General features: G+C 39.6%; 1 protein-coding gene across 8 annotated transcripts in view; it reads left to right on the top strand.

The window, feature by feature from the left end:
- PICALM (phosphatidylinositol binding clathrin assembly protein) overlaps positions 1–27,502 on the top strand; it is a 74,392-nt gene that overhangs the window by 21,333 nt on the left and 25,557 nt on the right. For all 8 annotated transcript variants that reach the window (XM_054058529.1, XM_054058512.1, XM_054058521.1 and 5 more), the window contains exons 2-12: positions 9,953–10,095; positions 12,278–12,353; positions 13,547–13,649; positions 15,819–15,912; positions 16,424–16,535; positions 18,885–18,991; positions 20,162–20,203; positions 20,913–20,998; positions 22,251–22,374; positions 22,725–22,861; positions 25,307–25,407. In XM_054058529.1, the coding sequence (XP_053914504.1) occupies positions 9,953–10,095; positions 12,278–12,353; positions 13,547–13,649; positions 15,819–15,912; positions 16,424–16,535; positions 18,885–18,991; positions 20,162–20,203; positions 20,913–20,998; positions 22,251–22,374; positions 22,725–22,861; positions 25,307–25,407 (1,125 nt within the window). The remainder of the gene's footprint in view (positions 1–9,952; positions 10,096–12,277; positions 12,354–13,546; positions 13,650–15,818; positions 15,913–16,423; positions 16,536–18,884; positions 18,992–20,161; positions 20,204–20,912; positions 20,999–22,250; positions 22,375–22,724; positions 22,862–25,306; positions 25,408–27,502) is intronic.

The following is a 27,502-nucleotide window of genomic DNA, read 5'->3' as shown; positions in this document are numbered from 1 at the left end:
GTAGAGGGGAAACAGTCTAGGAGATTCCTGAAGTGTGTGCAAGACAACTCCCTGACACAATTGGTGAGCAAGCCAACTAGAGAAGGTGCCTAGCTGAACTTGTTGTTTGTTAAAAGAGAGAGCCTTGTGGGAGATGTGATGGTTGGAGGTTACCTGGGGCATAGCGATCACCAGGTGGTAAAATTCTCAGTCCTAGGACAAACAAGGCAGAGGGGCAGTAGAACGGCCACATTGGACTTACGGAGGGCAGACTTTGGACTGTTCAGAAGGCTGGTTGATGGAAGTTCCATGGGAGAAAGTCCTTAAGGGGAAAGGAGCTCATGAGGGCTGGATGCTCTTTAGGAAGGAATTCCTGGTGGCACAAGAGCAAGCTGTACCTGTGTGCTGGAAAATGAGCCGGCAGAGAAGAAAACCAGCCTGGCTGAGTAAAGAGCTCTGGGTAGAAATCAGGGGAAAAAGAGGAAAATATACAAACTCTGGAAGAAGGGGCAGGCAACTCATGAGGACTACAAAAATGAAGTGAGATCTTGTAGAGAGAAAATCAGAGGGGCTAAAGAGTAATTAGAACTTAGATTGGCCTGTTCTGTGAAAGATAATAAAAATTCATTCTACAAATATATCAATAAAAAAAGGAAGACCAAGGAAAATCTCCGTTCTTTACTGGAGATGGGGAACAATAGTGGCAAAGGACAAGGATAAGGCTGAGGTGTTTAATACCTTCTTTGCCTTCGTCTTTAATAGTAAGGTGAGAAGTTCCCTGGATACTCAACCTCAGGAGATGGGGAGGAAGAGCAGAACAAAGTTCCCTTGATCTAAGGGGAAATAGTTAGAGACCTGCTAGGCAAATTATACATTCAGAAGTCTATGGGGCCAGATGGGATTCACCTGAGGGTATTTAGGGAGCTAGCAGGGGAGCTCACCACACCCTTTTCCATCATCCAGCAGCAGTCCTGGGTGTCTGGGGAAGTTCCACTTGACTGGAGGCTGGCAGATGTTACACCCATATAGGAGAATGGCCAGTGGGAGGATCCAGGGAACTACAGGCCTGTCCGTGTGACCTCAGTGCCAGGGAAGATCATGGAGCAGGTCATCTTGGGTGCCATCTTACAAGCACGTACAGCACAACCAGGTGATCAGACCCAGTCAGCATGGGTTTATGAAAGGCAGGTCCTGCCGAACTAACCTGATAGCCTTCTATGACAAGGTGACACACTTGATGGATGAAGGAAAGGCTGTGGATGTAGTGTACCTGGACTTTAGTAAAGACTTTGACACGATTTCTCACAGTATTCTGCTTGAGAAACTGGCTACCACTGGTCTGGATAGGTAGATCCTCTGCTGGGTTAAAAATTGGCTGGATGGTTGGGCCCAAAGAGTGATAGTGAATGGAGTTAAATCCAGCTGGAGGCTGGTTATGAGTAGTGTTCCCCACGGTTTGGTGCTGTGTCCAGTCCTGTTCAATATCTTTATCAACAACCTGGATGAGGGGATTGAATGGACCTTTTAGCAAGTTTGGGGATGACACCAAACTGGGAGGGAGTGTTGATCTGCTGGAGAGTAGGGAGACTCTACAGAGGGATCTGAACAGGCTGGATTGGTGGGCTGAGGCCAACGGAATGAGATTGAAAAGGCCAAGTGCAGAGTCCTGCAGAGTCCAGTGGCATCTTGGCTTGTATCAGAAATGATGTGGCCATCAGGACCAGGAAAGTGATTGTGCCTCTGTACTCAGTATTGGGGAGATTGCACCACGAATCCTGTGTTCAGTTTTGGGCCCCTTGCTACAAGAAAGACATTGAGGTACTGGAGTGTGTCCAGAGAAGAGTGGTGAAATGGGTGAAGAGGTTGGAAAACAAGTCTTAGGAGCAGCGGCTGAGGGAACTGGAGTTGTTTAGTCTGGAGAAGAGGAGGCTGAGGGGGAGACCTTTATTGCTCTCTATGACTACCTGAAAGGAGGTTGTAATGAGGTGGGTGTTGGTCTCTTCTCCTGAGTGATGGGTGATAGGACAAGAGGGAATAGCGTCAAGCTGTTTTAGGAGAAGTTTAGAGTGAATATTAGGAAAAAAATTCTTCATTGAGAGGATTTTCAGGCACTACAAGAGGCTGCCCAGGGAGGTGGTTGAGTCCCCATCCCTGGAGCTATTTATAAGATGAGTAGATGAGGTCCTTAGGGACATGATTTAGTAGTGGACAGGTACGGTTGGAGTTGATGATCTCTAAGGTCTTTTCCAACCTTATGATTCTATGATTCACAATTAGTTTGTCAAGGTGAGTGGAATAAGATCACTACGGTAATCTAAAATACTACTTGTCATCAGCAGGAGTTGATAAACTCTTCTCTTGGATTCTTTATATTGGACATTTGAAAACAAGAGGCTGTCTTGACTTGCCTTTTCTTCAAGGTAGGAAGATCTTCTGTTTTGGAAACCTAAAGAAAGTGATGCAACTAGAAAAAAATATAATTATCTAAGCTGCCTATATTAGGTAGTCTTTCATGTTAAACTTTAAACAGACTACACTGGCTAAAAAGACATTTTTACTTCAGCAAATGATAGAATAAAAACTGGTAATGGAAAACTTGGCAGCTGCTGCAATGTGTGCTTAAATTCAGTTTCTGTTTAATTTGAGGTTTGCTGTCAAATGTTCCATTAAATTAACTGGAGTGTGTCTTGTTTGTTACTGTTTTCCTCAATAAATCCTATTTTCACTATTGCATAACATTTTTCTTTGTCCTCCTGTAAGGATGTGGCAGGCATGTGTGCCTTCCCAGAACCTGTGCTGGGACTCTTAAAATCAACGTGGGTGCATAATTTGTGTCACCTGTTCTGGGAGTGGAGGAAAGTTAATTCTGAACCCATAGCGTTTTTTTTAGGAGTAGTAAATTAAGTTTTGCACTTCCACTAGTGTCTGTTGTAACTGCATTCCTAACACGGAATCAAAGGAAGTGGTGTTTTGTCCAGTGCCAAACTTCCTGTTGGCATAAAGCCCATCACTTTGGATCATTAACCAATTTAGCACAAATTTGCTGACTTCGGGTGTTTGAAGTTTTTCACCAAATTCTTAAAGACAGCTGCAATGTTTACTGGTATATGGTATGCCATTATATGGGAAACAGACATGCCTCTCTTGACATTCTCACCTACCCCTTGGTAATGCCTTATCTGTGGAATGGTGTCAGTATTTAGCATTTGCATTTCACAGAATCATTAGGTTGGAAAAGACCTCCAGGATCATCATTTTGTTTGAGATCTTGCCAAATCAGGGAATGCTTAGCATTTGTTGCTTTGTTCCAGTGATCAAGTAATTGTCTAGAGTGAGAAGTACTAACATAAGAAAACGAGACCATAAAATTGTGGAAAGTGGTGTAACTCGGGAGTCGGCCCAGAAGGCCAGCTGTATCCTGGGCTGCGTCAAAAGAAGCATGGCCAGCAGATCAAGGGAGGCGATTCTGTCCCTCTACTCTGCTCTCTTGAGACCCCATCTGGAGTACTGTGTCCATTTCTGGAATCCCCAACATAAGAAGGATGTGAAACTGTTAGAACTGGCCCAGAGAAGGGCCATGGAGATGATCAGAGGAATGGAGCACCTCCCATGTGAGGACAGGCTGAGAGAGTTGGGGTTGTTCAGCCTGGAGAAGACTCTGGGGAGACCTTATAGCAGCCTTCCAGTACCTGAAGATGACTAGAGGAAAGCTGGGGAGGGACTTTTTCCAAGGGCGTGTAGTGATAGGACAAGGAGGAATGGTTTTAAGCTGAGAGGGAGTAGATAGATCAAGATGAGGCATTAGGAAGAAATTCCTCACAATGAGGGTGGTGAGACACTGGAACAAGTTGCCCAGGGAAGTTGTGGATGCCCCCTCCCTGTAGGTGTGCAAAGCCAGGTTGGATGGGTCTTTGAGCAGCCTGGTCTGGCGGGAGGTGTCCCTGCCAATGGCAGGGGGATTGGAACTGGATGATCTTTAAGGTCCCTTCCAACCCAAATCATTGTATGGTTCTGTTTTGCAGTAACTAGAGGTGTGGGGCATACTTTGTGTCCAGGAGGTTCTGGTTCTTGAAAATATTTTTAAGTTGGTGCTAATGAATAGAAATGTTGTTCAGAATGAGAGGTATAGCTAAACCATTGGAAATAATTGGTACACTGGGTATGTAATTCTGGCTGGTGTTCAGTTTACCATTCAAGTGACTGCACATTATACAGCCTGAGTGAACGAAGCTTATTTTCTAGTCAAATCTTTATAATCTTACTGCAAATTAATATGGGTAAGATTCTGGAAAGAAATCTGTAAAACTGTGTACAGCTTATCTGATGGTTCTTTTTGTGGAGAAGTACGTATTTTTCATGGTTTTGTCTCGGGAGTCTGCTTAGTGCAGAATGAGTTTCTATACAAGGAGTTGGGTCACAGGCATACACGTTCTCTAGGATCAGCTCTGGCAGATGCCTTTGTGTTACTGTAGCCTGACTGCCTCCTGTTTGCTGTGGGTCAGGAATCATGTGATCACTTACCATGGGTTGACTAATCCACGTTTACATGCGTGGTGTGGAGTAGATCCTGTACTTTGACATCTTAGCCCAGTAGTAGCTGCTTTGTGTAGAGGATCACTTCTTGTTTCTTGGGTGTGGATCTTTTAGTCTTGCTGTACTTTTACTGTACTTTCACCTGTATACTCTTCTCTCACTTCTCTCAGCTGTGTAAAATAATGAATCCTTTTGTTCTTTCCTGTACTGAAAGCTGAACAGTTGTAAAGTCTGTAGATATCTTGAATGTATTTGCACTCCCAGCACTTTTCTTACCCAGAATATTGTACAGTATTCTGCTGCATGTTTTGTATTAGTTGACTTAAGGATTAGGCAATGTAGTTCCTTTGATACAGATGCAATTGCAAATCTTCAGAGTTTACTGAAATATCTGTAGATTGAACCTTTCTTATGATTGTTATAAAATGAATTTCAGCCACTCCAGCCAGTATATCAGCTTCATTGGGGCCCAACTTAAATGGATGCAAACGCATGTATCATGGGGCATAAATGAGCAGTTAGACATGCGTGCACACCTGCAGGGCTGTGATCTTAATTGCATTGTGGGGACGTGGTGGGATGGCTCCTATGACTGGAATGTTGGAATGGAGGGATAAGGCTCTTTAGGAAGAGGAGGCAAGGAAGATGAGGAGAGGGTGTTGCCCTGTATGTCAGTGACCAGCTGGAGTGTGTGGAGCTACACCTGGGGATGGATGAGCCAACTGAGAGCTTACGGGTCAGGATTAAATGGTGGGCAGGGACATGTGATGTTATAGTGGGGCCACTAGACCAGGAAGAGCAAGTGGATGAGACCCTCCATAGACAGACAGGCACAGTCTCACATTCACAAACCTCATCTTTGACAGGGACTTCAGCTGCCCCGATATCTGTTGGAGGGATGACACAGCAGGGCATAAACAGTCCCGGAGGTTCTTGTAGCATGTAGATGATAACTTCCCTCTCCAAGTCAGAGGAGCCAATGAAGAGAGGTGCTATGGTGGACCATGTTCTCACACGGAGGAGTTGGTGCGGTTGTGAAGCTCAAGCTCAAGGGAAGCCTTGGCTGCAGTGACTATGAAATGGTATAGGTCAAGATCCTTAAGACAGTGAGGAGGGTGCGCAGCAAGCTTGCTAACCTGGATTTCAGGAGATGAGAGACTTTGGCCTGTTAAGGGATCTGCTTGGTAAATTCATGGCATAAAGCCTTGGAGGGGAGAGGGATCCAAGAAAGCTTGTTAGTATTCAAGGACTTCCTCCTCCAAGCTCAGGAGTGATGCAACCCAACAAAGAGTAAGTCAGACAAAAATGCCAGGAGGCCAGGGTGGATGAACGAAGAACTCTTGGACAATCTCAAATGTGCAAAAGGAGGCCCACAGAGAGTGAAGCGAGGGCAGGTAGCCTGGGAGGAGTAGAGAGAAACTGTCTGAGCAGCTAGGGATCAGATTAGGAAAGCTGAAACCCTGACAGAATTAAATCTGGCCAGGAACTTCAAGGACAACTAGAAAAGCTTCTATAGGTACGTCAGTGATAAAAGAGAGAGTAGGAAAATGTGGGCCTTCTCCGTAAAGAAATAGCAGGCCTGTTTACCCAGTATGTGGAGAAGGCTGAGGTAATCAGTGACTTTTTTTGCCTCAGTCTTGAGGAACAAGGGCTCATGCCACACAGCTCAGGTCACAGAAGGCAAAGGCAGGGACTGTGAGACCAAAGAACCGCCTGCTGTAGAAGACCATTTAAGGTGCAAGACCATTTAAGGAACCTGAAGCTGCACAAGTCCATGGGACCTGATGAGTTGTATCCACGGGTCTGGAGGGAACTGGTGGATGAAGTTGCTAAGCCACTCTCCATCATATTTGAGAACTTGTGGCAGTCTGAAGTTCCCACTGACTGGAAAAAGTCACTTCTCTGGTTTTGCCTGTCTCCATTTTCTTTTTCTCTTCTCATACAAAATACATAAAACTGTAGATTACTTGAGGTTGGAACAGACCTTTGAAGGTCCTTCAATCAGCTCCCTGTTAAACCATGGCAAACTTTAAGCAGTCTGGTTGTTTATCATCTCTAGTGCTTGACTGCTTTCATTGTGAAGATTTTTAGTTTCTTTGTCTGATAAGAACTTCCAGTGTTGCGGCGTTTTTGCTACCTCTTAGCCTTTCCTGTGAGCTTTTAAGAAACATCTGACTCTAAAGATAGCGTTTGTATTGCCCCTCCCTGCCTTCGACCTGCTGTTCTGCAGATGGAATAAACTCATCTGCTTCAGTGGCTTCTTGTGCATCATGTGCTCCTAGTCCTGGTCATCCTGATGACCTTTCTCTGGGCTGTCTCCGGCTACATCTGTGGGTGTGACTGTGCATTCATTGCTGTCTAAACTTCCCTAATACAATTTTCTCAGCCATCTGTGAGCTTCTCTTGAAATTCTCATTGCAAACTGCTGCCTGCTTGGAGACAGTGGTTGACATTTATTATTTACTGTCTTTGTGGTGTGTCTTATGCTGCAGAAGTTGTAACAGCTTTTAGAATTGGGAAGGTGCTTTGTACTACCTAGGAGAGTGTTTTTTCAGCTATAAGGTGTTGCAACCATTAGTAAAGAAGGGCAATAGAGTGACTTTCTTTTCTGTAGTGTTGATGGGGGTAAGTAACCTTTCCTCTTCCTTCTCACCTGTGACAAGAAGTTCAAGGATGAAGCAGTCATCACACTTTCACTGAGAGTTAGCCTTTTTTTGTTTTTGATATTTTTGTTAAGGGTGTTCTTGTTCCTTTCTAAGGTTAAAGCCATTCCTGGTAGTGCCTTGCACACTAGTTATGTACTTGCCTGTGGCATTGCTTATACCATACCCAGTAACTAGCAGTCTTGAGATATGTTGCTTTGGGCATTCAGGTTTCAAAATCTATAGCTACTATTTTCACAGGTGGGTGTGAGACGACTTGTATAAAGTGTAGGATGTGAAAATAATTATATATTTGTTCCTCTCACTTAACGAAGGGTGCCATGGGAATAGGATAAATGAGCAAGAACACTGTATGTGACAGTCTTCCTGCACAGGCAGTACAGCAGAGTGGGATGCAAGGTATTGGTTTTTTTGCTGTGTCTGTACTATGTTTCCTGTGCTAGGGTTCACACAAAACCTGCTGATCTAATTTGGATTTAACTGTACAAATATTTCTTTACCTAATTAGCATTGCTCATGCAAATACATTCAAAGGAGTTTTTAGATGTAACTTTTCTGAAATGTATATGATGTAGGCATGTCAGGGTATCAAAACACACCCGATGCTTTCTCTACAAAACCCCAGCGGCTTAATGAACTTAACATTTTGCTAAAAGTTTGTAGTAAGTGTGATATCACAGTGACTCCCTCCTTAGCTTTTGCAAATTTCCTTCCTTCTACTCAAGGCCAGACTTGCCTGCATACTTCTGTTCTTGCCTATGTTCTCTCCCCGTTGGCTATTAGTTCTCTATCCCAACATGCCTGCCCTCTTTCCCCTTGTTCCCCAAGTTCATTCATATGCTTTTCACATAAGCACTCATGAGTTCTGTGAGGGATGATTTTCTGCTGGGTTATGGAGCGTGTTTTCTTTTGCACACTGCAACAGATGCCAGAACATGATTTGAAAGTCTTATGCCATTTTAGAAAACACTTCTTCCTCCGTGAAATACAACATGAATCAGATAAGCAGATATAATGATTTTAGTGACTTTAGACAGTGGGTTTTCAAGAGGCCCCTCTTTCTTTGTTACTGTTGAAAGTTGGCAAATGTTGCATTTAAGAAGTTCTTGCTTTCTAATATGCACTTTCACCTCCTATGCCAAAATGTGTGATGTGACAACCTGTGATGCCTGTACCTTTGTATTTAAAGTGCATTCCTGCCAGATAGCCCGGCTTGTGTCACTGTGTAGGTGGGAAGACCTGAAGATCAGGAAGCTGCAGGGCTTGGTTTTAATGATCCAGCTCAGAGCAGGTCTCTTGCTGAGTAATATCCTAGCATTGTCTTAACAGCCCTAGATCATCATCCAATAATAGATAGCCATGAATGCCTGTAGTCATCACAGTTTTACTTGTAGATAAAGGAATGGCTAATCTGCCCATCTCATTACATTTTTGGTTGTGGAAATAGTTTCCTGCTTGCTTCCTTTAATTATTAAACTTGTAAATAGCAGCTTTTTCAATTCTGACTGTGCTCGTTCAGGTTCTGTGGTAGCCGTGCTAACCAGCTTGTCTGGCTGAGGGAGGGTCCTGTCTTGCAGGAGTCCTTCGTGACAAACGATTGTTCATAGCAGGATGTAGAACTGTCTTCATAGGTTAAACCTTTGCCTTAATGTTTAAAGATGGATGTTTCCAGTTAGGAAACCACAGGCAGGTGTAGGGCCTACTCAGGTCTTGTTCCTTATTGAGCTGTAGCCTTTGATGGGGCTGTCGGTTTGAGTGAGAACTGCTGTTTTATTTTCAGGGTGGTAATAGTAGTAAAGTGTCATCAGTACTATGCTGTGTTAAGTGTAAGCTTCATATTAAATGCTAGCAAGCTGTGTTATATCACGTTTGGATGCTGTAGTTGCTTCTGTAGTGTTTGTGTAAGCATCATGATCTTAAGTCATCGCTTCCTTCATTGACATTTAAAAATGTTACTGGGTTTATTATATTGGTTATATTTCAAGTACAGCTCCTCATGGTTGTGCAGCTGTTCTGGTAGCAAATCTAGAAGATAGTTGGGGTAACTTTTTTAACAACTGCTTGCAGAGTCACTAACTTTTCTTGTCTACTGGAAGCCTGGGCCGAACAAAAATCTGATAGCATTGTTATAGCTAGCCAACCTTGGGTTTTGCTGTACTCTTAACCACCTTCTCAGCTAATGACCCGCTTTGTTTTAACTAAATTAATCTGTCAGCTCCTGACATTGTAGCTAGAGGCTCATTTTTTCACTTAACATTCCCTCTGCTCTTTAGAAGGTGTTGATTGCAGTGTATCAGGACTAAGCAGTATTTGAATCTTTTATTACTCACATTGAACCAATGTCTAGAAGGGTTTACTGGTCTATTAAGAGGCCAGAAATAATCTGAGGTTTCTGTTAATTTGAGTCGTAACATTCCAGTAAAACTTGTTTAAATGGTAGCGTGTAAAAACTATTTTGCTATTAAACACTGTAGATGTTTGAAAGCTGGGGGTTGTTAGTCAGCAATAGCATAAGTCATTATGGTACTTCTATTCCAGGACCTTCTAAGGCAACTGCAAAAGCAATTGGGGACCTGAAATCTTGGCAGTGAGCAAGGTTACAAGGTTCTGGTAGACCAGTGCCATGGTACTTTTTAAGAAACTGCTTATTTTTTTGGAAAGCCCCTGAGTTTTCATAGAAAATGTTACCATATAAAATGAACATACTGATATTTTTGTGTGTTACTGATCTTCCTTCACAGAACTCATAATAACAACAAAAAAAATCTTTATTGCAGATTTAATCCAGTGCACGAATGAGATGAACGTGAACATCCCACAACTGGCAGACAGTTTGTTTGAAAGAACTACGAACAGTAGCTGGGTAGTGGTCTTCAAGTCTCTCATCACAACCCATCATCTAATGGTGTATGGAAATGAGGTAATACAAAAAAATTATGTCTTGAGAACAGTTACAGCACTTCAGTCCTCGAAATGTCAGCTAAATGCTTCCACTAATTATCTCTGTTAGGAAAATCTTTATTTTCCCCTTTTTGTGTTTAACTCTGCATGTCTCATATGTTTGTCTTCTTGGTTTGTTTCTATTCTGAAGTTTGGAATTCTAGAATTGAAAGTAAGTGCCCTGAATGCTGCAGGTACCTTTTTTTGCTGTGGTGTTATTCTAATAATTAAACAAACTTGACAAATTAACTTCAATGGGATTCTGAAAGCTGAAAATGGGAGCGTTTTTAGGTTCATGCTGCAGCTAATCCAGATAGTCCTTTCTCCCAGATAACGCAATTCTGAACTGTTTTCCACCATCACCTCATAGCCTTTTGCAGGGAAGACTAGCGTGTGTCTGTCAGCTGGCTTTGAGTGTGAGCATCTAAATAACACCAAATCCTATAGAACAATTAAACAAAACCGATGCCGATTTCCACAAAAAAGGAATAAGCTTGTTTTGTTCTGCACCTTGAACTCCTAAAGAACGTTATTTTTTGGCATGCCCAAGCCAAGCAGTAGCTTGTTTTGGGTTTTTAAATGCAGAAAACTGTTTACTTCTAAAGCTTTCTTAGAAAGTGTGTGTAGACGTTGCTTTTTATTGCAAACAGTCAGTAAATGAACGCTATATGACTTGGATTTAAGAGGGATAGCTTTACAAGTACAATTTTTTAGAGAAGGCAAAAACTTTTCATTTCAGGTTGCATTCTGAATTTTTGCAGGTCATGTAACTCCTTCCTCTGGCTGGGTTCTTGAGGATTTAAAGCTTTTAAAAAACGTATGTTTGTGCGTATCTGTATCTGTATACACACACACACGCACCGATTTCTCTTGCAGGTTAACTGCAGAGTAATTCTGGTCTTGTGAAAAATCTATTCTTTGGAGCGAAGTAAGCCACAAGAGGGCAAACTTCACGTGTTGACTTTAGGCGTTATCACTGGGATGGTTGACACTTTCCAAAACAGAGTCTCTGTACTTTTGCTGTGCTTGCACTTTGAGTCATGGGCATTTTAAACTGATACCAATGCATGTCTTAGCAGTTCAAGGTATTTCATGGGACCTCTGTCTGAAATACTTTCCATTATAAGAGTAAAGCTGCCAAATAAATTTTGCTTGCCAAGTGTCTTACAGAAGTAATGAGGGTAAGGTTGTGGCTTGAGGAGAAACTTCACAGCTGGAAATAATACTTGAACAATGAACATGGAAAATTAATGGTTATGAAAATGTCTAGAAGTTTGTCGAGTATCTGTAAATCACTTTGTGAAAAAACCTGAAAAGAGTTTGGTCCTCCAGCATTTGCTTAATTCATTTGTAGTTAAGTACTGAGTGCTTTTAGTAACTTCTCCAGTCTTTTTTTGATATAACCTGTGTATTCTAATTCAAATAATTCAGTACTACATGTTACACTAATCACCTATTTCCTCATCTGTGAACATGTTATTACAAGTGAATGATTATTTTTGTAGCAGCTCTCTATCCAGTCGTTTGTAGGACAAAATCATTTTTCGTGCTAAAGATGATGTGCCAGTGATTGGAAATGTCTGTACAAGATGAAAATAACATCATTCATCTTTGTGAAATTTAATTTAGAATTACATATAACTGATAACTATGATGCTATGTTAATGTTTTACATGGATTCTTATGTTTATTTAATGTTTGATTTATAAGCAAACTAAACTTCATATCACCTTATTTTTATATTTAAGCTAAGCAATACTGAAATAGTATGCTGAGTATACCTCTGCAATTGGTAACATTAAATCAGCTGTTATAAAATTAAAGTTAGTGAAATAATTGAGCCTGAAAAATGAGTATGTATCTGAGGTGACTTTTTATCAGTTTCCAGATCTGTATTTTGTCTTAAAATAAACTGAGTCTGTAAGGCAGAAGCCTTCACGCATTTTGTGTCACTGATATATTCAGATTTTTACATAAAAAAAAAATAACTAGCTTCATTTGAAAATTTATCTTGAGTTTTTGTAATAGTTTCCAGATTTGAAATCAGTCCTAAGAAATAAAAGCTGAAATTCATAAGATCGATAGAAAGTTTCTACTACATTACCTCAGTTCCAGCTCACTGCTGTTATAGTAAAAGTATTCAATTTTTTCCTTTCATTTAGCGTTTTATCCAGTATCTGGCGTCCAGAAACACATTGTTTAATTTGAGCAATTTCCTAGACAAAAGTGGATTGCAAGGTAAGGAGTCTTTTTCATTACAAGTTAGTGGTGTGCTGGGGAGCAGTATGTACATCTTGGTAACGCTAACGGACAGTGTTGTTTAAGTAGTAATTTTTCAGTCTGTTTTAGCCCAGACTGCATTTCTTAATTTCAAATGCTGTTGTGGCATGGCAGAAGCTGTCTGCTGGAGAAAGTTGTTGCATCTTTTAGGAACTGCTTACTTATAAATGCTTCTGACTTTCTTAGCTAAACAGATCTAACTTAATGTTCCTCCTGCTTCTGAAGAGGTTTTGCCATTTGAATGTGCGGACATCAGATGCAGCATGTTGGTGAAATAGGAACTGTCTTAAAAAGTACTAAAAATATAAAAATAAACATTTTGGGAGATTGCTTGAAATTCATTCCGTCTATCTTTGATACTGATTCTGTGGGCAAGTAAGTTTCTCTCTGCTACAGATTTTTCAGCTGAAAGCCTTCAAACTGTTATGCTGCAGTTCTGGTCATTAACTTAGCTGTTGTCTTTTTCTGCTGCGGTGGTTTCTTACTTTCTGAATTCCTTCTTACATAGCTTTACTTTTTACATAGCTGCTTCTAATTTTGGCCACAGGTATAGTAAAACAGGCACACAGAGTGGCTGCCTGGGGACAGAAACCTTCTCAGTGATAACCGAGGGTCTGTCAAATTCCCTCTTCTTATTGAGTCTTAACTTCCATGCTTTCAGCATAGACTATGAATGGATCTTTTTCTTCATCTGTATCCTTAATTGGCACTTAGCACAATATTTCCTATTGCTGCTATCGTAACAGAAAAAATTCTGTCATATATTAATGTTTCCTTCAATGCCTTTTTTTTCCTATTTAGTTGTAAATGAGAGAATGAATTGATCTGAAGATCTTGATGCATCACGTAACTCTTTTGGTAGTAATTTCTATCATAGGATAAGAGAACTTGCCTAAAAGTACTTGGGTTTGCTTTTAGGAGTAGTTTCCTTAAAAGTTTGTTTCGCTTCCTACATAGTTCAGGTCTTCCAGATGTTTGCACTGTTGGTGAATATGATGCATGCATGATTTTTTGTAACACGTGTTAACTACATGAAATCAGGGAAAAGTATATTGAGCCTGTCTTGCATTAGTATCTTGCACTTTACTTAGAATAAGATTCTTGTTCTTTAATTGACTAGGTAAGTAATAAGCTTCTGAAACTTTTTTTAGGCTATGACATGTCAACGTTTATCAGAAGATATAGTAGATATCTGAATGAAAAGGCTGTTTCCTATAGACAAGTGGCTTTTGATTTCACGAAAGTAAAAAGAGGGTAAGAATTGTATTTTGCTTTGCTTATCTTAAGATTTTGTCTTACGTCCTGTAATTCAGGTGGAAAACACCAGTGTTGGCTTCAGTATTGCACATGTTAAAAAAAATTAAGGAAATAGGAGTCACCTCTGTTTTTCTCAGTTGGATTTCTCCCATGGCACACAAAGGCTTAGTGATTCAGTTATGCATATTGCCAAAAGATTGTGCTTCAGTTACTGTAATGCTTCTTTTTTTAAACATTAAGAGTTACATGTAAAGAAATGAAAACCTGTATGCATCAAAGTATCTATTGAAAAAGTAAAAATTTGAACAAATCTTCCATATTACATCACTAAGTTATTTACTTAGCCTTACATGTAGTATAGGGGACTTTACTGTGCACTTGTGTTTCTAGTTCTGGAGTGTTTAAATGACAGGTATTCAGTGAAACAGCTTACAGTCCTTCCTAGTGTTTCTCTGATTTTTCCCAAAATGTCAGTATGAAGTTTACTACCTTTATTAAGGTACTGCAGCTCATACTTTAACAGAACATGGTGATAGATGCCATTCTGAGTTTGTCTACAGGAATTAAAATATTTCCTTGGGAAGTGAGCTCCTTTAGGATAAATTGGTTGTTTGAGACTGGGCACCTGTTTAGGTATAAAATAACACCATGCAGAGCACTAGGAGTGGATTAAATTGCATGTTATAGCAAACAAAGGAATTAATCAGGAGATCCTTATCAGGAAGACTGGAAAGCATATCCTGGTTGTGGCTGAAAGTCTTTCCATCTTTGTCTGTGTATGCAGTGCTTGTTAAAGTTTAAAAGCACAATTTTAGTTTTACATTGGGGCTTTCTTAATGATCCATGCTCAGGATAATTTATATTGAAGCTAAAAACTTATTCCTTAACCCACAAAAATCTCAGCTTAAAACTGTTAAATGAATTAATAGCCGTAGTGGGCTGTCTAGTGATATCTTGCATCAGTGAAATGCGGTGGTTAAAGTAAAAATGAAACACTTGGGCTCCTTTTGCTCTTCCTGCCTTTAGAGGTGGTTAGAGTCCCAACAACACCAAACACTTTGCCTTTTCCACATAAGGGACATGTGTACGGTCAGGTGGCTGCACAGGGACGTACACAGTTGTGTTGTAATTGAGTGGCTTAGGCTTAATAAGGTGAATGATTTTGCTAGCAGCACGTGCCTGGTGGTCCTGCAAACCAGCAGGAATAACTGCTCTAGTAGCAGCAGTCTACCTTTCCGACACCTCAGTATTTTTCAGGGACTCTGTGCCCATGCTCTGCCTTGTTAGGTTTATTGCATTTGCTGCTTGCTGGAGGATACAGCACAAATAGAAAGCAGAAAGCAATACAGTCCTCAATGCTTTCCAGCCTGGAGAACAGCCACAGCATTTTGTGTGCAGATACGCTGTGAGATTTGCGCTTGCAGGAAACATTTGGTTTGCTGTGTGCATGCTGATGAATTGTAAGGCTGTCTGATTTGTCTCACAGAAAACAGTTGTTTCTTGTCACCAAGGTGATTTCATCTCTCGTTTGGTTGTTGCTTTTCTTGGATATTCTTGGTAATCATTTTATGTGGGGTGGGGTTTTTTTAGTGTGGTTTTCCAAATGCACAGCCAAATAATAATCTGTTTAATCTGAACAATTATAAACAAACAAATAACATTTAATCTGTTTCATCTGAGCAATTAATAAACAACCAGATATTCACAGTCTGCTGTTAAAAGGAAGTATCACGTAGTCTCTACGATCTTCCTGGAAAAGCCTGGAAAATGTATGTCACATTTGTTTGTTCTTTTTTACTGCGTTTATTTAAAAAGAAAATCATCCAAACGGACAGTGTGCAGTAATTTGTGATTGGAAAAAGTGTAATTAAGGATTTGCTTCAGAACATTGTTTGTTACCTGATGCTCTGCTATATTTCTGAGCACTATCAGTTTTATTTCCTCTGAATAAAAATTCATCTTGAATTTATATTTAGTATAAAAGTTGTTACTTCTGTATGCTGCAGTTACTGCAGTAGTATTGGCTAGCTGGCATTCCTGAATGTCAAAATGTCTGCTTTGAATTGCCATGAGATAAATGTGTTCTCTTATTGTCTGTGTTCCGTTTCTCACCAACAATTGCCTTCAAAATTCAGGTGAAGGGTTTTCTTTTGTTTTGCACAACAGGGCTGATGGAGTGATGAGAACAATGAGCACAGAAAAACTCTTAAAAACTGTACCAATTATACAAAATCAGATGGATGCACTTCTTGACTTCAACGTAAGTTTAGCAGCACGTACGTGCCTAACAGACTATTGGCTTTGTACAAACCTGGGCAAGTTTGTAAAATAGATGGAACTTAAAGTTCTTGAACTTTGACCTTGTCCTTTTGTGTCTGTGTTGAGGACAAATCATTTTGTTCATTGATACACCCTCAAGAAACCAGAAAAAAAAAATGATGCTCACTGGAGAGGATGCTTTGTACTAAATTACTGTTTATTGTGTCAGAACTGTTTGTTTATCTAAAAGTTGGTTGTTTCTGCCCTCTGTTTGTTAGTTAAGTTAGTTAACATTGATGTCAGCTAAAAATAATGTCTGCCAAGGTGATGTGATTTGATTCAATTCTGTGCTGAGACATCCTGTGTTGATTTACTATGCTGCTGCTTTCCTCTGGTAGCCAGTGAGATGATTGGAAAACATGCCTTGGGATAGAGTACTGGCGTTCAACCAGAGGTTTTTCAATAAGGGATCAATTCAGTTAAATTAATTTCTTTTTTTCTTATCTTCCTAGGTCAATAGCAATGAACTTACAAATGGTGTAATTAATGCTGCCTTCATGCTTCTCTTCAAAGATGCCATTAGACTGTTCGCAGCGTATAACGAAGGGATTATTAACCTCTTGGGTAAATATAACTGCTTTCTGCAATCTGAAACTTTCAGGAGTAAACAATCACAAAGAACTCTCTCTTCCAAGAAATTGAAATAGTCTTACTGTAAAGGATCAAAATATTACTGTTATTTCCAAGCTAGACTTACTTCCAAGGTTTTTCTGTCCAATTGTATTTTTCATTGTATTGTTTACACAGATAGGTAAACTTCTGAAAGCAAAGCCCATTCAAGATTTTTTTTCACTTAATTTTTTTTCTCGCACCATTTTCTTTTTTTTTGTTTTTGTCTTTTTGTGCTGTGTGGCAAACCTGAATCAGGATATTTATATTTTTTATTTAAGAAACAGATTTTGTTTCTTAAGTGGAATAAATTATGGTAGTTGCAGCATCTGTGATTGACTATTAGAGCTTTGATGTTGGTTAGTTTTAATGATCAGTTGCCTTGTGTTTCTAGAGCATATCTTATATTTTTAAAGGGAATTACAAGTTTAGGCCTTGGGCCCTTTTACTTGCACATGCTGAGGATGCACAGGAGCCCAAATCTAGAAAACAAGCTGAAAGTCTGGGGGTTTTTTTTGGTTTTTTTTTTTTTGTTTATTCTATTGTAATTGGATCAAGCTACGAGATTCCTTTTATTGCCTGGTGCTTGCAAAGCAGAAAGCAAAATGCAGAATTAGGCAGTGAAGGACAGTCACACTTCCAGGCTGAAGTCCCTGTTGTTTTTTGCTTCAGTAAGAACAAGCATGCAGTTGCTTTCACTCATGTTTTGAGTGAAGCTTTATATAGACATGCTATTTCAAGAAGGAATTTAGAGCCTTTTTACTTCCAGCACTGATGTTTTGCATTCAGTTGCACCTCATTGTAGACTGCACCATAACAAGAGGCGTGAGTCTGGCAGAGAATATCAAAATCTTGCCTGTGTGTGGTCCTTGGCATAGAGTAGGCGTTTGCCAAATTGTAAAATTACTTTTTTATTTACCAAGAGGATGACTTTACATTTCTTTCGATGAGCTAGGCTTAAACCTAGTTGTTCTCTCCTGGGTGCCTATGCTTTTGGGAGATCTAGTACCTGCAAGGTAAGGTGTAATGGCATGCATGTGATCATAGGCTGAGTAGTGAGAGGACAGCAGTGGATGTTGGCTACCTTGACTTCAGTAAGGCTTTTGACACTGAAGTGTGAGTTGAGTGGACAGTGAGGTGGACTGAGAACTAGTTGGATGGCAGAGCTCAGAGGGTTGTGAGCAGTGGTGCAGCGTCCAGTTGGAATCCTGTGGCCAGCAGTGTTCCCCAGGCTTGTTGAACATATTCTTCAATAACCTGGATGAGGGGACAGAATGTACCCTTGGTGAGTCTGCTGATGATAAACTCAGAGTAGTGGCTGAGATCACACTGGAAGGCTGTGCTGCCATTCAGTGAGACCTGGACGTGTTGGAGAACTGGGTGGAGAGGAACCTAATGAAGTTTAGCAAAGACAGGTGCAGGGTCTTGCACCAGTATAGGTTAAGGGCTGACAGGCTGGAAAGCATCTCTGTGGAGAAAGACCTGGGAGTCTTGGTGGACACAAGCTAACCATGAGCCAGCAGTGTCTCTTGAGGCCAGAAAGGCCAATGGTATCCTGGAGTGCATCAGTCATAGTGTGACCAGCACATACTCCCCCTCTGCTCTGCCCTAGTGAGGCTCCATCTGGAGTACTGTGTCCAGTTCTGGGCTCCTCAGTTCAAGAAAGACAAAACTACTGGAGAGAGTCCAGGGAAGGTCTGTGAACATGATTATGGGACTGGAGCATCTCTTATGAGGAAAAGCTGAGAAATCTGGGTCTGTTTAGGTTAGAGAAGAGAAGACAGAGGGGATATTATCAATACTCATAAATATCTAAAAGATGAGCGTCAAGAGATGGGGCCCAGATTCTTCAGTGCTGCCCAGGGACAGTATGAGGGGCAATGGAAACAAACTGGAGCACAGGAGATTCTGCCTGGACGTGCAAAAAAACTTTACTGTGAGGGTGACAGAGCATTGGAACAGGCAGCCCAAGGTGGGTCTTGGAGTCTCCTTCTCTGGAGATACTCAAAACCAATCTGGACACATTCCTGTGCAACCTACTGTACGTGACCCTGCTTTAGCTGGTACGATTGACTGCATGATTTCCAGAACTGACTTCCAACTTCAACCATTCTGTGATTAGAATTTTTTTTGTGATGGAGCTTTTGTCATTTGGTGCAAGTTGGGCGTAGTGACTTGTGCAGTTAGCATAGTAAAACAGATCGGCAGGCTCCTTCTGTTTGTCTTGTTTTTATGCTTTTACTTTGTATATCCTTTGCAGAATGTTTGATTTCTTATTAATGCAAATATTCTTACTGCTTATAGAAAAATACTTTGATATGAAAAAGAACCAATGCAAAGAAGGCCTTGATATATACAAAAAATTCCTCACTAGAATGACACGGATCTCAGAGTTCCTTAAAGTTGCAGAGGTAAATCTTTAGTTAAGCAAACTTTGCCCTTTATTTGATGTAGCTTATAAAGCGCTTATTTCCTCATACAGCAGACGCTTCTTCCTATCAGCCTCATTTGAGTTTCATCAAGGGTCATCTTGTCAGTCTCTACCCTGGTGATTAGTTCATTTGAAGACTGTATTGAAAAAACTGATTACAAACTACTCGTCCGTCTTTTACTGAAGGATGGTGCATAAATACGCATTTTAAAATCTATTCAGTTACATCATAATTGTGAGCTTTCTTTGAAGAAGAGCCTTGCTTTAAACAAATAATGTAATGTTGTGGTGATCTGCTGCTTTCTATGATTCTAGCTGTATTCTAGACTGAAACCCACAATGCTGCTGTAAGTTTTAGATGAAATAACAGCTTCACAAATAAGAAATTGAAACATGGAGATGACCATGGGATTTCTTATTTAAAAAATGTCTTGGCAGTAGGTGTATATGTAAAGAAAAAAAACAGTTACCTTGCAAAATGTTTTGGGTTTTTTAATGCATTTGAGTTATTTAAATACATCTAGCAAGTTACAATCTTATTTCTGAAGTATTGCTGAATTGATATCCTAGTATTACGGAATTCCTCAGTTGAGATGTGCTCCTGTTGTATTGCTTTCCTTCATTATTCATAACTCTCAAAAAATGAGGCTGTGAAGATTGGCTTGCTGTCTGTCCTGACAGAATGTCTCTATCAGATAACACTATCAACTGAAGCTGAGAGTATTAATCTTTCTGTTGTAACAGTGTGAATCCTGCTGCAGCACATCTTGAGTTTGATCTGCAGTGTAGAAGGCAATTTGTTTTACAGAAGACTCATGCTATATTAGTAGGTCTGAGAATTCACAACATAATTTATGGGATAGGCAAACCTCTCTAGCCTTAAAATTCTGTAACACTTGGTTCTTACTCTGCTTACTTCTAAGGTTGTATCTGTTAAAATCTCTCTAATGTGCCTACTTCAAATGTGTATACATTTAACAGAAGAATTCATTATAAGTAACCACTATAGAGTTCAGATTGTGGAGATCTAAAATGTGCATGGATAGGCTTATGATTTATACATGATTTTGTTTTAATGTTGTTTGCTTTTTGAGCATCTCTGCCTTTTGCAAAAGCAAACAGGTTTTAAAGCTCATTTGTTTTATTGCAGCAAGTTGGAATTGACAGAGGAGACATACCAGATCTCTCACAGGTAGGTAAACCCATTATGTGTTTGCCAGTACCTGTCTGTTCTGGGGTTGCGTAATCAGAAAAACTTGGCATTATGATGTTCACTTGTGCTTTCTTGCATACATTGTCACCAGATTATTTCCAGGTTTGTGATTAAATCCAACCTCTGTCAGAGCCTGGCTTTTATATGCAGCGATTCTGTTGTAAAATATTATAGATCATTTCTGTCATACCGTTCTAAGGCAACCTTATTTCTCTAATGCTTGAAGACTCAATTTCTATCTGTGAGTTCACATAATGAAACTTTGACGTGAGGCTGTAAAACTGTGGTTTTTAGCAAGCTTGCTTTTGGCTGTATGCCTATTTAAATCATTGTGAAGGCTTGCAGAGTGTGCACATAGAAATGGCTTTAGGTACAATTTCTTACTGTCTCTTCAAATCTTCGGACTGTTTCCGATTGTCTGCTTCCTGTTTCCTAGCTGTTAATTTTAACATCTCTTGACATACTTTAGTACTTACTGGCAAGTCATTATGACAGAGTGATGTAGTGAGAAGAGTGCATCACATGATATTTTAAGTAATTAAATAAGTACAGGATGGCAAGATACAGTTAAAAGTATGCCAAGCTGTTGTACCAGTTGCCCTACGGTTTGCATTCTCTGAAAGTCTTTTAACTACTGATTTGCTTCACCTTAGATTCTTCAAATCTGTCCCCACATGTCTCTTTGCAGGCACCGAGTAGCCTTCTTGATGCTTTGGAACAACATTTAGCTTCTCTAGAAGGGAAGAAAATCAAAGATTCCACAGCTGCAAGCAGGTGCTTATGCCCTCAGCCTTTTAAACAATTGTTGGCTCAAATGTTAAATCCATTATTTTAGATTATGTTATAAACAAAGGTTTGTGTAGGCTATGTTGAAGAGGAGACTGTATTGCATTAGCAACGATAGAATAGCAAATCTTCATATCTTTTGCTGAATACTTAAGGCAGCTTCTTCCAGGTCAACAGAACTGGAATCTAAGGAGCTGCAAGCACTTGCTGTAGAATCCCTTGTGTAGTAGTTAACTTTTAACAGCTAATCTTGAAATTCTGAAGAGAAGCCAAGGTATTTTCGCTTAATGCCTGCAAATTTTAATTTTATGTTGATAATTAGACTTCTGTAGGGTATGCAACATTTATTTATTAATGTTCTTAGACTCTTTTATCTCAGCTCTAATCCCTTTTTTGTCAAAAGCAAGAAAATGCTTCCAGAACTTCTTACATTAAGAATGGATTTTTAAGGTAATTGGGGATTAAAGCCATACCGTATACAGTGAAATGCAGTCGCTGATTTTAAGCGCTTGCTAAAACACAAAGTGCAACCTAGAAAAGTCCTCCGGGCAATTGACTTCATTGTTTAAATGTAAAAAAGTTTAAAATTGCAAAATTAGAGAGCATTTCTCTATCTCATGTTCAGAAAATGAGGCAGTGATATTTTTATGTGCTCTCTTTTACAGTGGTAACAGCATTAGGAGTTAGCACCATTTTGTTAGCTACTTCTTATAATATTTGCTTTCTCTTGTAAGATTTACTTCAGTTTCTTTTAGAAGTTAAGTGTTTGTTTTAAATACTTCAACATTCTGTGAAGCAGGAAGATAAATTGCAAACTTTTCCTCTGAGATGTTTGAGTTGTGTTGATAATTTCTTACCTAAACCTGTTAAACTAGGAACAGTTTTAATTGGATCCCACATTATCAGAGATTCCTGTGTATCTACAAATAATGCCATCTTTGGCAAACAGGAAGAGAACAAAGGCTTCAGACATTAATTCGTGATGCAGTTTGGAGGGGAAACTTCTAAGAGAGGACAATCCCATCTGTAAGAATAGACAGCGTAATTCCTAGGCTTTTTCATTTTGCAGTTCACAGTGTCTTATTTAAACTTATTGCTTAGATTATATCTTACATTGTACGGTATATTGTTATAAAGAGCTCAGAAGCAGACTGGGTGGATGTGAACAAAACGTTCTTTAGATGTTCCTATCATGTGTCACCTATGAAAAGCTGGCTTTTCTCCTGTCCAATTACTTTAGGGCTACCACCCTTTCCAATGCAGTCTCTTCCCTTGCAAGCACTGGCCTGTCCCTTACGAAAGTTGATGAAAGGGAAAAACAAGCTGCGTTAGAGGAAGAACAGGCTCGCTTAAAAGCTTTAAAGGTAGGCATACAGACTTTTTAATTGAGAATGCTTTTCATATGTTCTTGTTGATAACTTATTAGGATTCTTCAAGGAGCAAAGGGGAAAATCAGTTGTTAATACTTAACATGTACTGTTGGCGAAGTGCTGGAGGTATAATCTTATATACACCATGCAACTTGTGGAGGGTTTGTTAAAATAGTTTCTGAAGGATTTGAGGCACCACTGACTTCTGTAATTCTAAGTAGTTGACTAAATAAACAAGTGGACTAAATAAAAAGGATTCTTTAAATTCTGCTTTGCTTTACTTCCAAGTCGTATACACAAATGTTGTTTTATGGATTTCTTATGCCAGTTCACTTTCCCAACAGGAACAACGTCTAAAAGAACTTGCAAAGAAACCTCATACCTCTTTAACAACTGTAGCTTCTCCTGTGTCAACTGCAGCAGGAAGCATAATGACTGCACCAGCCATTGATATTTTTTCTACTCCTAGCTCTTCAAACAGGTATGGTTAATAGTGTAGCTTCCCCGAGATGTGCTGCCAGCTAGGGTTTCCTCTAACATTCTGCAGCGGAGTATGCATTGCAGAAGATTGGTTGTGTGTAGGGTACTTAATGAGGTAGTAATATAAATGATATTTTGGTAAAGTTGATGGTAAAATAACCTATTGCCGTAAATAACTAAAAGTGTTTTTGTTGTCCGTTTGCAAAACGGTTTCTGATGAGAACCAACTGCTGGCAGCCCTTGTACCTTTTCTTAGTCAGCGAGCCAGACAGTTGGAACTGTAATGCACGTACACTTTGTCCCTCCAAAACCTTGCGAGTTAATTTGGGAGAGTTGGAGTGAAAACTCAGTTTGAGAGGTCATAAAGATAATGCTGAATTTAATGTTGCATTTCTAGATAGAAATAGAGTGATAACTAATGTTTTTGGTAGATTATCAGAAAAAGGAAAGCCTGAAACAGGGTTTGAAAGAAGAGGGAAGGGGTTTGCAGTTTTGAGTTTTATCTGGAACATCTCTGTCTGCAAGGACTTGAAAGTGTAGTGCAAGAGTGTTCGCTGCATGCTCGTGCTGATCTTTGACTATCAGGAACTGTTGGTGTGAGTCAATTTGTGATCTTCATTCTGTGAAATACCTGTCAAATCAAGCAGTAGCAGAAGGTGCAGTGCTTTTGTCAGTGCAGAAGGAAGTAGCTCTCTGAAGGCATATTTTTGCTTTTGGTGTGATCTTAAACCTAAAGGATTGCTTACTGTTTCTTTTGGAGCTGACATAAGAATCCACTTGTCTCCTGTAGCTTTCTGCTGTTCTTTTAAAGCATTCTGCACTCTGACGGCTTTCTTCATCTATTAGAAAGCTACTGGAGGAAGTTACTTGACACCAAATATGTAGAAAATGGCTGAGTCATGTATGAGGTGCTTGAGGATCTGTCAGTGATAGTAAGAAAAAGACTTCCTTCAAAAAGATTTTCTTTTAATTTGCTTTTAAGAGGCTGAAGTATTTAAAATGGGCGCATACTTTGAATTGGTTACTTTGAATATCTGATCTTAGTTCTTAAGATGACTGAAATACAGAAATACCTGATAAGGTTTCTTGAAACAGCCGGAAGTGCTACATAGTGAAGACAACCACGTTTTCTTCTAAAAAACCAAATGCTAGTTTGTCTTCATGTTTAAATTCAGTTGCTGAATGGCTGCTATGAGCAAAGAACAGATCTTGCAGTAGGAGCTGCTGCGAAGGGGATATTTTAGGCCATAAGTTCAGTTGCTAGCTGCTAGATGCAGTGTGTCTGATTGATTGATTAATCCCTGTGATTAACCTCAACAAGCTTTATCTTGAGAATTATCTTGATTCTGCTGCTCACATTGCAGGACTCTGCCAGACCATGCTGCTTTTTAATAGGAGCAGTAGCAGCAAAATGCGATTTCAATCACAGTTGAAATGAAATAATAAACTGAATGATACAAGTGATTGGGTCAACGAGAATATAGAGAGGTCTAGGATGTGGCTACTAGCCTTTAAACTCTTGTGCCAGTCTCATTTCAAAAGATGCTTGGATGCCGCAGTGACCTATCTTCTGTCTGTAATAATGGCTGTACATGCAAATTTTGGTTCATTTTTGTGCTATAAAGTTCTGTGTGAACACCAGCATTCCATTTTCTTTTCAGGACTAATTTAAAGTATGAAGTGAACTCTCTCCAAGAGGATGACTTACTGTTCCTATTTGACTCTTAAATTATTGCAGTGGTTGTCTTTAAGACTTCACTCTTCATTTCCATATAATGTTCTTGGGTCTCAGTTTGGTTTTCAATAGTCAAAAATGTGCCTTTAAATGGGTTTTCATTCACGCAGCTGCGTTACAAAGTCTTTCAAGGCTTCTGTATGTTTTTGCTTTCTGATATTCTTCAAATGTTTCCAATGTTCTTCAAATGTTTCCAATGTTCTTCAAATATTCTTGCTTCCAATTCTTCAGTGGCTCATAGATGTAAGCCAGTTTCTCAGCAGTGGTTGATAGTGGAAAAATATGACTTGTGGAATTTTAGATGGAACATTTTAGTGGTTTAGTGGAACTCAGAGTTCATTCTGTCAGTCTGCTTTTGTCATGCTGTAGGGCTTTCATGAGGTTATTTTAAAAGTTGCTGAAGATTGCTGAACGTAACAAGCTCTAGGCTTGGCATTGGAGTGCGAGGAAGATAAGAAGACTGGTTGTATTTCCTTCTTAGACAGCTTTGACTAAAGTCCCTTGGCATAACAGAGCTTAGCTAGCTAGATTATCACTTTTCTGCTGAATTGAAAGTGTTAAGTTCACCTGACTTTCTGATTTTGACTTACTTCTGTCCATTTTGTAGCAAACAGTTTGTAACAAAGGTTTCCCACTGTCCACAATCACTAGCATTTGCCTTGTATTGAAAGCTGATGTAGTTCTAACAGTTGTATTAATTTGTCTTTATAGCACTTCAAAGCTGCCAAATGATCTGCTTGATTTGCAGCCAACTTTTCATCCGTCTGTACATCCTATATCTGCTGCTCCACAAGTAGGAAGTACCTGGGGAGGTAAGAATTCTGAATTGGATCAAGGTTCTAATTGCTGTGGCCATGATCCTATAAATGTTTCCACCTAGTCTGTGAGCCGTTTCTTCCTTAAAGATGGAGATCTTGCAAAGACAAGCTACAAGTGGATGAAAGGAGAGGAAATCAAGTCAAATCTGGGTATGGATTAAAATAATATAGCAACATGCAGTGAAAACAAAGAATTTTGATAGTTCTTATTTTAATTACTTTAATTGTTGACCAGCTCTGTCAGCCTCATAACTGCTGTCTTCAGAAGTCACGCAGCAAGGTACAGAAACTTGGCTTTGAGAAAGTCAGTTCAGTGAAGATGTCTGCCCCGTAGCCCATGTTGCACACACGGAAACTTGAATACAGATATTTTTTAATACAAGTTCTTAATTTTGTCTAAGGTTAAATCAAATTTGCAGGTGACAATAGGGCAGAACTTGGATGAGGCCTGAGAGGAGGCAGTTGAGAGCTGTGCCAAGATGGCAAGAAAAGCCAGAGTTAGTTATTGAGAACAAACTAAGGCAGCCCTACAAATTCTCTGCTGTATACAAATTAGCGAAAAGCTGTGGTTGGATCTCCTTAAGTGACAAGACAAAATTTATAAGGAGCTTTTCCCTCCAAAACTTACTTCAGAACACCCAAATTATCATTCTGTCCACTTGCTAGGGTGGACTGAATGAGGTGCTACATTATCTTTATTGGTACAGGCAAGTCCTGAAACCAAGGAGGGCAAGCAAGAGCATTGTAGAAAGCCATGAATGTTGAGTGTTGAAACATTTATTTATTTACTCCTAAGCTGTTTTTTACTTTGCTGCCTTGCAGCATTCCAGAACGCTTCTGATGTAGGTGACATATTGCCTGCTTGCACCGTTGGTTATACTGGTGGAGGATTAAAAATCTCTTACCAAGATGTTTCTTTTCACTTTTCTACATAAATTATACTTAGTAAACTCCTGGACTGTGTGGCTGTTTCTAGATTATTATTATTTTCTAATAAACCAGATGCTTCCAAAAATGCTTTACTTTGTGATGTGAAAAATGGGGAATTGCGGCTTCAGAAAGTTTTGTAGGCAAGGGAATAATCCTGTTCTGAAGTTTCACTTCACTGTTACTTTGTATGAGCTATAGCTTTTCCTAAACATCTAACATCTCTTCATAGTAAGCAGTGTATGTGTTCCACTTCCTATTTATTTTTTGTTGTATACTTTGTTTCCTGTATCTTCTCACATTGTTTGTAGGGAAATAACATACAATTTTGAGGGATAAGGCAGTACTAATATTATGTGGTAGCTTCAAAATTAAATAAAAGTAGTTTGCTTTTGGTTTTGCTGAGCAGAGCATCTTTTCAGAAGGATGCAGTGAGAAGTGTATAGAGTTACGCATACAAATTTCCATGTTTAATAGGCTTAGAGTTTAGAAATGGAGAAAAATGTTTGGGCTCATCTTGTTAGCTTTCTGGACAATGTCTGCTGTTTCAGCTTGTTCTGTTTGTTTTGTGGGTGAGAGATAAGAAGGATAACTGTCTGCCTTTCGAAGGTCACATCACAATCTAGGATTTCTTTATTAATCTGAAAATTGAGCCTGAAAGTCTGGGTGTATTGAGTGTTGTGTTAACACTGCTAAGTGTCTTTGGTAACAGTTGTTGATGTGTTAGCTTACTGTTGATGCACTACCACATACTTCTAAGATTTAACTAACTGAAGAGTTTGGTTGTCTGCTAAAATTTTAGGCTAAAATTTGGGGATCACCATTTTTTCTGTTATAATTCATGGAAAAAAAAAAAACTGTTCAGCTTTACAGACACTCACTTCACATAGGTGAGGTAGATAAGAGGTACTTTCCACATTTTACAGATGGGGAAATCTGAGCAATAAACTGACTTGTCTGAAGTCATACAGCAAGTCAGTGGCAGAGCCAAGAATGGAACCTGAGCTATTTCCAGTCCTGTGCTCTAATCACTGCACAGCGTCCCTCCCTTAGGTAATTTTCTGACCTGATGATGTTTGTATTTGGTGTATTGGGTGTCTCTAAGAAGAGAAAGTATGGAACCAGTTACAAGTTGCAATGGAATAAAAGCATTTACTGTGAG

Source organism: Cuculus canorus, chromosome 1 (assembly GCF_017976375.1).
Source record: "Cuculus canorus isolate bCucCan1 chromosome 1, bCucCan1.pri, whole genome shotgun sequence".
In the NCBI taxonomy this organism is placed as follows: Eukaryota; Metazoa; Chordata; class Aves; order Cuculiformes; family Cuculidae; genus Cuculus; species Cuculus canorus.
The sequence above is the reverse complement of the archived record's forward strand: the minus strand, read 5'-3'. Positions and strand labels throughout refer to the sequence as shown.